The sequence below is a fragment of the Nycticebus coucang genome, chromosome 14 (assembly GCF_027406575.1).
Source record: "Nycticebus coucang isolate mNycCou1 chromosome 14, mNycCou1.pri, whole genome shotgun sequence".
Taxonomy (NCBI): domain Eukaryota; kingdom Metazoa; phylum Chordata; class Mammalia; order Primates; family Lorisidae; genus Nycticebus; species Nycticebus coucang.
Genome location: NC_069793.1, coordinates 31,821,002 through 31,832,740, shown reverse-complemented (window position 1 = coordinate 31,832,740; position 11,739 = coordinate 31,821,002). Strand labels below are relative to the sequence as shown.

Sequence of the window (11,739 nt, the reverse complement as noted above, 5' to 3'; positions counted from 1 at the left end):
GCACTCACATAAGAGAAAAACACAAATTCAAGTGAGGGAGAGGAAAGAGACATGGAGGAACAAGGGGGATTGTTGCACTTTCACTTAACAGGCACGATGTATATGGCACACCTGGGTGAGGGAACTAACTACAACTTGGACTCTACCTAACAAAAACAATAAGCTAATCATCTGTACTCTCATATTAATCTGATATTTAAAGAAAAGTTTTCATTTAGTTCCAAAAGAAATTAAGAACGTGGTTAAGTATACATATAGTAATTAAATTCAAGATGGCCTATCTTGTATTTTTGACATTTACTTTTATACTATTGGCTGAATAACTTACGTTATTCCTAAGGATGAACATGGTGGCTTATGCCTGTAATCTCAGCACTTTGGAAGGCCAATGCAGGAGGATAGCTTGAGGCCAGGAGTTCAAGACCAGCCTGAGCAGCAAGACTCCAGTTCTACAGAAAGAAAAAAAAGTTGGCTACTCAGGAGGCTGAGGCAGGCGCATTGCTTTAGTCCATGTATTTGAGGCTGCAGTGAGCTATGATCATGCCCCTGTATTCCAGCTGGGCAACAATCCCTTTTCTTTAAAAAACAAAAAAAATCTAAATGAAAGAAGCAGAAGGAGGCACAGTGTTTTTGAGATCCTTTTATTTTTTTAAAGGACTGTTTTAAAATTTTAAACTACAAAACAGATTCCATACATTCTGCCATAAATAAAAACAAACAATAAGGCAGGACTCTACATAAGCAAACCAAGAACAGCTGTTTTTCAGAAAATGTGATAAAATGCTTTACAATCATAAGCCATCCAGTTTTTAAAATAAAACTGTTGAAAACTCACAATCTTCAAGCGGCACATACGACACACCCTTGAAGAGGGAACAAAGGGTGATTCTGCCATTTTGTACTGTTCTCACATTTTTGAAAACCTAATTTTGCTTAGAGCATGGGTCTGTTCCACATTCTAAAATTCACACAGGTTTTTTTTCTCAAGAACTGTATGATAGAGGCACCAATGACAACTTTGTTTCCAAGAACCTGTAACAAAGCGTTGTCTCTTTTAAACATATGACTTAAGAGGCAAAAAAGGGAATCCTGGATAAGAGTTTTTTTTCAGAGTCAGGTGTTAAGCTTGCTTCACCGAATTCGCTTCTGCTGCCGTGCTCTGTAAATGTCATGAACAGGGGGGACAACAGCTCCCTTTTCTTCATCATCATCTGAATCTTCGTTGGGCCTTTTGACAGCCTTGGTGAGCACTGCGTTGCTTTCCACAGGGCCATTGCCTTCTACAGCTAGCTCAGGGACCCCACCAGTAATGATCCTCACAGCTTCCTCAACGGCTATGGAAGTGAAACACAAAAGGACAGATGGCGGATATTTAAGGTATGCTACTGTGAAAGGATATGTATGCTGTGCTTTGGATACTTTATCAGCAAAGTATAATAACAAATTACTGATACTAAATAATTAAAGGAAAGAACTGCTATTAAAAGTAATGAAATATTCTCATAAGCCAAGTCTGATAGTGCATGTTCACATGAATAGAAAGGACAAGCTTTTATGACATGTTAGTAGAATTAGAATATGAATAAGTCTCTCTCTTGATCCAAGGAGGGTTTGGATCACTCCTGGGCTTCGTTTTACTTTTGCATGTTGCCTGTCTGGTTTTGGAAATTTCAGTGCCAAAGAATAACAATCTACCTAGGAGACAACAATGTGAAATTACAGTCTGAAAATGGAGCTTTCACTACTTACTGTTTGGTATCTTGCATCTTCGGAAAATTTCCATTAGTTCATCCACTTGTACAAAAGGACCCTGTTTTGACATGAATACAGTTTAATCCCCAGTAATCTGACAAGTTAAAATAGCAATATTTTATATTTCCCATTATACAAAAGAAAAAGCATGTAACTGCTATAACCCATAAAGCCAGTAACCACCATGAAAATAGTGAACCAACCTGGAAACAGATAGGAGGAGGAAGAAGTTTCATTAAAACAACAGCTGCAGGAGGCACTGGGAACACTCCACCAGGGACAGGGTGTAAACCTGGAGCTGTGAGAGAAAGAAAAGCATAAAGCAAGTAGGATGGAAGAATTTCTATATACACAAGAGCTAAAATAATTTGTATGTCTATGTCGCTTTGTTCTGGACATTTACCCACGGGACCAAACTCAAGTAGGGGAGATAATGAAAGCAGCTCAATCTTCCGTGACCAGTGGGAGGCAGAAAAGTAGATGAGTGGCTTGTGTAAGACAACCCAAAGGGTGAACTAAAGCCAGTTTTTGTCAAAGACTACTTCTGAGCTGCACAAATCATTTGTTCAGCAATCCTGTTAAAGTCAATTATTCAACAAATGTAATCAAAAGAGCCTTGTTCAGAAAGAATTAGAGGGGTTACTAAACATTACGTTAAGTATAAAAATACCAAATAACATTGCTGAAGTGAGTTTCCAGCAGTTTGGGTAATCTGCATATAGAAGCATTTCTGAAAACTATCACTGCCAAATGGGTTACTGGAAATGGAAATCTGGATCATTGAAATTTTGTTTTTAGTACATTCTTATAATCTGGTTCAAAGATTATAGCCAAGTCACTTGCCCTAGTAACCATTAAGTCTAATAATTAACCTGCAATGGAAAGAATGTTACCCGTCCCCCACCTCTTAGATTTAAATCAACAAACAAAATGAAGTCTCAATACTGGATCTAAAGTCTGAGCTTACGTGCTAAATGTCGTGGCTGAAATGGAATCATCTGCTGAGTGTCTGGTTTAGGGTATTCTGGTTTTCTATCCACTTCATCTTTCAAAACAGGCACTATTGAAGGAGCTACAACTGGGTCTGGAATTATAGCGGCTAGCTTAGCACGGGAGACATCCTGAAAATGCAGAACAGAAAAATCCTAAACCTGAAAAGGGGACTTAAACAAGTATAATTGTGCAGTTCTATAATCTTGAGAATACAGTGTGAATAACTGTGTTAAAACCACCAGAAGAGAAAATGGAGAGAAAAAAAACTAATGTGGTAAAGACTTAAATACTCAACAAGGAAAGCTATTTGGCTCTAAAGACTCGGTGTTTTATAATCTTACCACAGTGCCAATCAAGAATCACTACACTCAGTGTCACGTTGACTTTTGTAGACAAAGTCATGAGACTGGGCACCAAGGAGATGGTAGGGAAATTTGGAGAACAATTCAAAATTCAGCATTTATTCTTTCCCTGATGAGGCAAATAGTAACAACCTCAAAAACTTTTTTTTTAAGCAGCACATCTCTCAATCCACATCCACATTTTATACAAAGGACTGAAACTCAGAAAGGTTGTGATATTTCCCTGGCCATATAGCTAATAAGAATATAGAGAGGAGGACTGAGAGCCTAGGCCTCTGTGACCTCAAACCCATCCACAGTGTTCTTTTCAGTACACTAGCAGTGCCCTGGCAGGGCTGAGAACAATCCTCTAAGAGACGTCAAAGGTAGCAATATACCACCTATCAACAGAGGCCCTATCCTAGAGGAGTTCCTCTGCTATAGGCAATTAGTGTCAATCTCTTTGTGCCACCATTATATGATATAAAAGCATTTCACTTTCTCAAAACTCTTGTTCACAATGCAGTTGGTGACATCTAGTGTTATATAAGCACATCTAAATGAGTAGGCACATTGGGAATAGTCTCTCTCACTCGAATGCGCATATACACCACAGAGCAGAAGCACATTAATTCTTCTCAAAAGACTAAGAGTAGAAATAGAAATACAAGATGAAAAATTCACATTCAAGAAGTAGTTCTACTCAAACAGTAAGATTATTTTCACTAGCTTCCTTAATTTAAGCTGAAATAGCCTTTTTGTAATAACCACTAACAGTTCCACAAAGTAGAGTAAGTCTTCACTTAATATTGCTGATAGGTTGTTGGGAAATGTCATTTTAACTAAACCAATTGTTTCCTCTTTGAATGAAGAAACATCATTTCCCTTCAGGTTGCAGTTTCTAGGAACCTATTGCTAGGCTGGTGAGGACTTAAATGTCTTTGGCTTTTCATCAAGAAGTAAACTAGAAGCAGGAACTGCTCAACCTTTGGAGTTCAGAATAGGAATGTGGGACCGGCACAGAACTGGGGCTTCCACTAACCAAAATGTCTGAAGCTCAATTATGGGTAGTTTTTCTCAAATTTGTTAATCTGGTTCAGACACAGAGTAAGATCCAGGCCAAAAGAGGGCAATGGGAGGTGGAGCCTGTGGCTCAAAGGAGTAGGGCGCCAGCCCCATATACCAGAGGTGGTGGGTTCAAACCCGGCCCCAGCCAAAAAAAAATCCACTCCCAAAGAGGGCAATGGGAAAAAGAATGATGGTCAGGAACATCTAATGCTGGTTAGCTTAAAGGACCAACCAAAGACTTTTGTGCATATAGCATCCCTTTTGATTTCCATCTTTGTCTCAGTTCACAAAACACAGAAGATTAAGAAATGATAGACCTCAGCACTCTGGGAGGTCAAGGCAGGTGGATTGCCTGAGCTCACAGGTTTGAAATCAGCCTGAGCAAGAGCAAGACCCCCGTCTCTAAAATAGCCAGGTATTGTGGCAGGTGCCTGTAGTCCCAGCTACTTGGGAGGCTGAGGCAAGAGAATCGCTTGAGCCCAAGAGTTTGAGGTTGCTGTGAACTGTGATGCCAAGCACTCTACTGAGGGCTACAAAGTGAGACTGTCTCAAAAAAAAAAAAGAAATGATAGAGTATTGGATTTTCTCAGCAAGGGCTATTTATGGGGCTGTGTAAACATGAATCTCTCCCCCTAGTGTATACAGATTCAGGTATCAGATGCTTTTTCTCGCAGAAGAGTTTTATTCCGAGGTAACCTAATCCCCTGAAGGGCCACTGAAGGAGGGCTGTTGTAAGGATACAGATCCCTTACGGAACTTTATGGATTTAACATGCCGTAATGTTTCTTCATTGTATCTTTCAAAATATGCATTAGGAACTACCTCTGGTTTAAGATCTGTCAAAACAAAGCTCCTTAATTTGATAAGAGCTATTAGAAATGAAGTAATACCTAAGATGATACTTAGATTTTTTTTCCCTCCCCTTCCATTTGATGTAAGATATAAGGTACTGACAATTTCAGGGACAGAATGAAAATGTTTTTAAAATTTCATATCCTCATTTTTGTTCAGCTACTTTTGACAATGTTTCACAAATCCAAGGAACTTTTTTCTGGTTTTCTGCAAATCTGTTCTAAAACTAGATTAATTTATATTTCAGAATTTACTTTATAGTGAAGGTTATCCATGATTTCTTCTAAAACACTGGAAAAGGGACCCTTTACACATCTAGATCCTAAATACATACCTTATAGCCAAGTGCTTTTAGTTCACTCGCAGAGCAAGGGTATAAATCCATAAACTTGTATCTATCTACCAGTAAAGCCGTTTCTTTGCCTTCATACTCTTCTTTGAATGCTGTAAACCGTCTTTTCTCTACTTTGAGTATACTAGCTAGATCACCAATATTACTCTCGAAAGCTAGAAATCGGGCCCATATTTCTCTGTAAAATAAATATAATCAATACTTAATTATTTTGGATTTGGGACAGAGTTCATTTACAACAAAGCCTTAAGTTCTCCATTTCCCCCTAACTTTTAAAAAGCTCTTTTTTTTTTTTTTTTTTTGCAGTTTTTGGCCAGGGCTGGGTTTGAACCCACCACCTCCGGCACATGGGGCCAGCGCCCTACTCCTTTGAGCCACATGCGCCACCCTGAAAAGCTCTTTTTATTACAAAGATTTCTAAACTACAGAAAATTAGAATACTATAATACCTATATACCAATATCTAGCTTGTTAACAGCCATATTTGCTTCATCTTATTTTTTGCTTAAGAATTTCAAAGTAAATTATAGCTATAACATTTTACCCTAAATGCTTCAGTATTTAAGCCCTTTTTTGAGTTTTTACTTATTTAGTATACCTTCCTATTCTTTGTGGTCAACAAGAGAGATACTTACCTTAAGGTAAACTCAAAGTGGAAGAGTTGGAATAGGAACCTAAAGAGATTTCTAATTTCTCCTGAATAATGTGGTTTCATCATTTTGACCAGTTGCATGAATTATAATGTAGAATATATTCTTCATCTAATGTACGAACAAAAATGTACTCCAAAATCTAATTACTACTATTTCCACTAATGTGGGTCACTGGGGACAAACTGGTGCCTCATTACTGTTTTAATAACCCAAATTAATGTTCAGACTCCTTAAACACCTTTGTACTAAGGTAGTATTTTGAGCACCAGTGATATATCAGGTAGGAGACTATCATAAAAATCCTACACTGGTAGACATTATATTTTTTACTTAACAAGAAAGTGAGGACTGGTAAGGTTATATTTGCCCAGTGTCTAGTTGGCTGAGCAGGAAATTGAATCCAAGACTCCAAAACCTTACTATTTCCACAGTACCACTATATTATTGTTGTTCTTCTGTTGGGTAAAACTGACAAGAGCAAACACCATAAATGAGGGACATGATACGAACAATAAACTTTAAATATGTAAGTCTGTTTCAAGTATAGGGAGGTAAAAATTTCAGAACTCCTATCTTAACGTGTTCATACCAATTTCTGGGGATATATTAAACTAAAATGATAACACATATATTAAAATATTTAATAATTAATTGCTAAGGCATCTCAAAACAATTCTAATCACTGTTCAGATTATTTAAAAATAAACAGAAACTGCAGGTAGGTAAAATAAGCCTTGAAAGAGGAAATTTCTCCTGAAACTAATACCCAAGCAAACATTACCCCATAGATCCATTAAAGCTGCCTTCAGAACAAGTTTCCACAATGGCTTACCCAGATTTCTCAGGGGGAAGGCTTCCAGATGTTAAAACTCGTTCAAACAAAACTCGAGTATTATTGTCCTCTAGAATATTTAAAAAGATTTTAAATATGTTTTTAAAAAGTTCACTTTTACAATTCAACAACATATTTTCACATGCATTATCTCATTTAACCTGCACAAAAATCCTATGCAAAAAGGTAATTTATCACACCTGATTTTTGTGGATGAGGAAACCTAAGGTTCAAAAAGATTAAGTAATTTAATCTGGCTCTGTTACTGAGCAGCAGAGGAGTAAATAGAAGCCAGGTTTTTTCACTTCTAGTTTATCCCTCTGTACTGTATAGCAGTGGTAATGCAAAAGAATTTATAACAGTATGATGTCTGAATCAGCTATCCCATCTGCATTTTAAAAATAATGAAAATTACATATCTGCTGACATAACAGGTCACCAAGGTTTTTTTTTTTTTTAGAGACAGAGTCTCACTATTGCCCTCGGTAGAGTGCGTGGCATCACAGCTCATAGCAACCTCCGACTCCTGGGCTTAGGTGATTGTCTTGCCTCAGCCTCCAGAGTAGCTGGGACTACCTGCCAGAACACCTGGCTGTTTTTTTGTTGCAGTTTGGTCAGGGTCAGGTTTGAACCCACCACCTTTGGTATATGGGGCCAGTGCCCTACCCACTGAGCCACAGGTGCCGCCTGTCACCAAGGTTTTTTAAACACACTGAATGTGAAAGATGGCAACATCAAACTTAACATAATTGAATTTCTTATTTTGAGGTACCAAGGCTATGCTGTATCTAGCTATTTTAACTTCTTATACATATAAGAGTAACAACTAGGTTGGTAGGTTCATATGCAAATATTAAGTTAATTAAGAAAGGTTGCCAGAGGTGGGTTACATTTTAAGAGTTTTAGGAGGGTCTCTGTAAGTCAGAGAAAGAAAATGACACTTCTTGTTAAGCTTTAAGGATCATTTAAATTTAAGGATCTTGGCCAGGTACAGTGGCTCATGCCTGTAATCCCAGCACTTTGGGAGGCAGACGCAAGAAGATTGCTTGAGGCCAAGACTTCAAGACCAGCCTGGGCAACACAGCAAGACCCCAGAGTCTCACTGTACCGCCCTCGGTAGAGTGCCGTGGCATCACACAGCTCACAGCAACCTCTAACTCTTGGGCTTACGCGATTCTCCTGCCTCAGCCTCCTGAGCAGCCGGGACTACAGGTGCCCGCCACAACGCCCGGCTATTTTTTTGTTGCCGTTTGGCCGGGGCTGGGTCTGAACCCGCCACCCTCGGCATATGGGGCCAGCGCCCTACTCACTGAGCCACAGGCGCCGCCCCGTCTACAAAAAATTTTTAAAAAATTAGCTGGACATGGTGGTACGTGACTGTAGTATTAGCTGCTTGGGAAGCTGAAGTGTGAGATCATTTGAGCCCAGGAGTTCAAAGTTACAACGAATGGGGCCACTGCATCCTAGCCTGGGTTTAATAGAGCAAGGCCCTGTTTATAAAAACAAAACAAAAATAAAGAAATAAAATGTAAAAATCCAATAATAAATCTACAATTCAACCATTGAATTGTATACTTGATGCATTTATGGTATATAAATTATACCTCAATAAAGCTGTTAAATAAAATCCAGACTTGTTGATTTTCGTTGCCTCAGGGTTTCATTGCCTTACTTGGTTTATTATTTGTCCATATGCAAAATAAAAATATGAGATTAATGTATTGGATCAAAGAAGATAGTATCATTTTGGTGACGTCCATCTTCAATTTAACATACTGTACTTCTAAAAATGTTAAATAAATTTTGCATTTTCTTTTTCCTTTATCCTAAGCTTTGCTTCAGCTTTCCACATTTTTTGCTATTCCACATAACTTTCCTACAACTTGTTACATCTGTGATCTCTGCCTGGAATAATGCCTACTCCTCTTTCTTGGCTAACTATTAGTAGCGCATCTTTCAAGATCCAAGTCATGTGCCCTTCTCTGTGACACCATTTAGAACAGCACTGTCCAAGAGAAATAGAATGCAAGCCACATATGGCATTTAAAATTTCTGCTAGCCATATTTTAAAAAGTAAAAACAAGCGAAATATTTTATTTAACCCAATGTATCCAAATTCTTAATTCAACATATATTAAATTCGAAAAATGAGGATATTTTGTTTTTTGTACTATGTCTTTGAAATTGGATATGCATTTTATACTGACACCACATTTCATTTCAGCCTAGATACAGTTCAAATGCTCAATATCTAACAGTTTAGTGGTTACCATAATTGCACAGCACAGCTCTAGAATTTATATTCTCTTCTCTTTGCTTCCAAAATATTTCATTCAGGGTTCTATTATAGTCTTTAGCACATTTTTTTATGATCAGCACTACCATCATAAATAGTCAACATTTATGGAATGTTTATCACATTAGATAAGTAAAACACATGCAAAAACTCATTTATCCTCTCAATAATCCTATGAAAATTATGATCAATCTGCAGATGAGAAAAATGAAATTTCAGATTACATGTCTAATCTCAGAAGTATGCTACAATGAAGCATCAAATCATGGAGCAATTATATTTACACATTGGATTTTCGCATAAGAATGTTCCAGTAAAGAGAATGGAATCCTATTCCCCTTTGTATTTCCAGACCCTGGTAACCAAAGGGTAATGAATAAATGCTTGACAGATGGATGGAAGGATACATAAATGAACGAACTATCTCAGACATTGATTTTTGGAAAACAATATCAGATGTCACAGATATTTTTAAAATAATAAAAAAATACATACTAGTAACTATCCTATAAAAAAATAAACAAAATAATTTAAAATTGGTAAGGAACATTGATTTTATATAAGAAAACTTCTTTATCAACTAAATGCCCCACTATCTCACTTTTTGGAGTTAAGTCTTTTTCCAGAGTGTAGAATCACTAAGCTGAAATACAAAATCATATTTAAGTTTTATTCTTTTATACTATTTAGGCATATAAAATGCTATATATTTCTGAAATATTAAAATTATTGATACTTATTTCTATATTCGTTTACATGGCACATCATTATGTATTTCTTTTTTAAACCAAATTTTATACCGGATCATTTTTTGTCAAGAAACTGCATACCTAGACTGTAGGTAACTAGACTAAATGACTTACCTAGCACAGTGCCTAGTACATGGTACAAACTTAATAAAAGATGGCCATTAATACAACAGAATATGGAAATAAAAGTAAAGAAGCTAAAAACTATTATTTCTTTTTTAAATCTCTTTCCCACTTGGGCATCTTTGAGATTTGGTGGCTGGAAGATTTTTTAAATCTGTTTTCCCTCCAGAAAACTGGAGACAGGTTGCCTGGAGTTACAAATGAACAACATAAACAACTCTGTGTATCCTAATTGTTTTTTTTTTTTTTTAAGAGACAGAGTCTTACTTTATCGCCCTCGGTAGACTGCCATGGTGTAACAGCTCATAGCAACCTCCAATTCCTGGGCTTAGGTGATTCTCTTGCCTCAGACTCCAGAGTAGCTGGGACTACAGGCAACCACTACAACGCCTGGCTACTTTTTTTGTTGCAGTTTGGTCAGGGTCAGGTTCAAACCCCCCACTCAGTATATGGGGCCAGTGCCCTACCCACTGAGCCACAGGCACTGCCTTGTGTATCCTAATTCTGACTGCAACTTTAACCACTACTAATAGCACTTTACAGATTAAAAAACTATTCTGCAGAGTCAGAAAGTACCGACATTACTCAATAAATATAAATTCATGGTTGACAGGCCACAAATATTTCTTGAGTGCCTATCAAGTGCCCATTTGGTATGAAGTCAAAATTATAACACATTTGAGAAGGAAAAAAAAAATCCAGCAATGTAATTTCAAATGGTTTAACAGGAAGTAACCAGTATAGATTCTAGGATCAACTTACCATTGAGGTGAGAAAGATAGTCAATATAGGCTAGGACATATTCTGGAATGTCTCCATACTTCTTTAGCCCTAGTTCAAAAATCTTAAAGGCAACAGATTTGTCCTAGAAGTAAACAGAGTAAAGCATCAATTTCCATGAAATGTAAGACAAGATACTCAAAACAAACAACATTTAAAAATAATAAGGTACATAAGAAGTAAAAGCAATTAATATCTGGGGGAAAGAATTGAAACTGGACCTGTACCTTTCACCACTCAAAAAAGTTGACTCAAGATAAATAAAAGATTTATATCTAGGACATGAAATGATAAAAATCCCAGAAGAAAATGGGAAAAATTCTTTTTTTTTTATAGATACCTGATTTATTTATTTATTTTCCCCCTTTTTTGCAGTTTTTGGCTGGGGCTGGGTTTGAACCCGCCACCTCTGGCATATGGGTCCGGCGCCCTACTCCGTTGAGCCACAGGCGCCGCCCGGGGAAAAATTCTTAATGATATCAACCTGGGGAAAGATTTTATGAAGAAGACCTTAATGGCAACCACCACCACCAACAAAAATAAACAAATAGGACTTAATTAAGATGAAGTTTCTGCACAGCTAAGGACACAACAATTAAAGCAAACAAGACAACCTTCAGAATGGGAAAAGATATTTGCATATTATGAATCTAATGAGGGGTCGATAACTAGAATCTATAGAGAACTCAAATTAATCAACAAAAAAAGAGCAAACAATTCCATCTATCACTGGGCAAGAGACGTGAACAGAACCTTCTCTGAAGAAGACAGACAATGGCTAACAAACATATAAAAAAAATTCTCATTGTCCCAAACCAACAGAGAAATACAAATCAAAACTACCCTGAGATATCACCTACCCCCAGTGAAAATAGGCCACAGTGAAAATAGGCCACATCACAAAGTACCAAAGCTGCCTATTTTGGATGAATGTGGAGAAAAGGAACA

The 11,739-nt window shown here is 37.2% G+C and overlaps 1 protein-coding gene across 2 annotated transcripts in view; it reads right to left on the bottom strand.

Moving 5' to 3' along the window:
- Nucleotides 1–625: 625 nt before the first annotated feature.
- CSTF3 (cleavage stimulation factor subunit 3) overlaps nucleotides 626–11,739 on the bottom strand; it is an 87,243-nt gene continuing 76,129 nt past the window's right edge. For both annotated transcript variants that reach the window (XM_053562908.1, XM_053562909.1), the window contains exons 15-21: nucleotides 10,774–10,876; nucleotides 6,844–6,913; nucleotides 5,341–5,536; nucleotides 2,720–2,873; nucleotides 1,956–2,050; nucleotides 1,750–1,810; nucleotides 626–1,334 (exon numbers count right to left, since the gene is read on the bottom strand). In XM_053562908.1, the coding sequence (XP_053418883.1) occupies nucleotides 1,132–1,334; nucleotides 1,750–1,810; nucleotides 1,956–2,050; nucleotides 2,720–2,873; nucleotides 5,341–5,536; nucleotides 6,844–6,913; nucleotides 10,774–10,876 (882 nt within the window). In that variant the 3' untranslated portion in view covers nucleotides 626–1,131. The remainder of the gene's footprint in view (nucleotides 1,335–1,749; nucleotides 1,811–1,955; nucleotides 2,051–2,719; nucleotides 2,874–5,340; nucleotides 5,537–6,843; nucleotides 6,914–10,773; nucleotides 10,877–11,739) is intronic.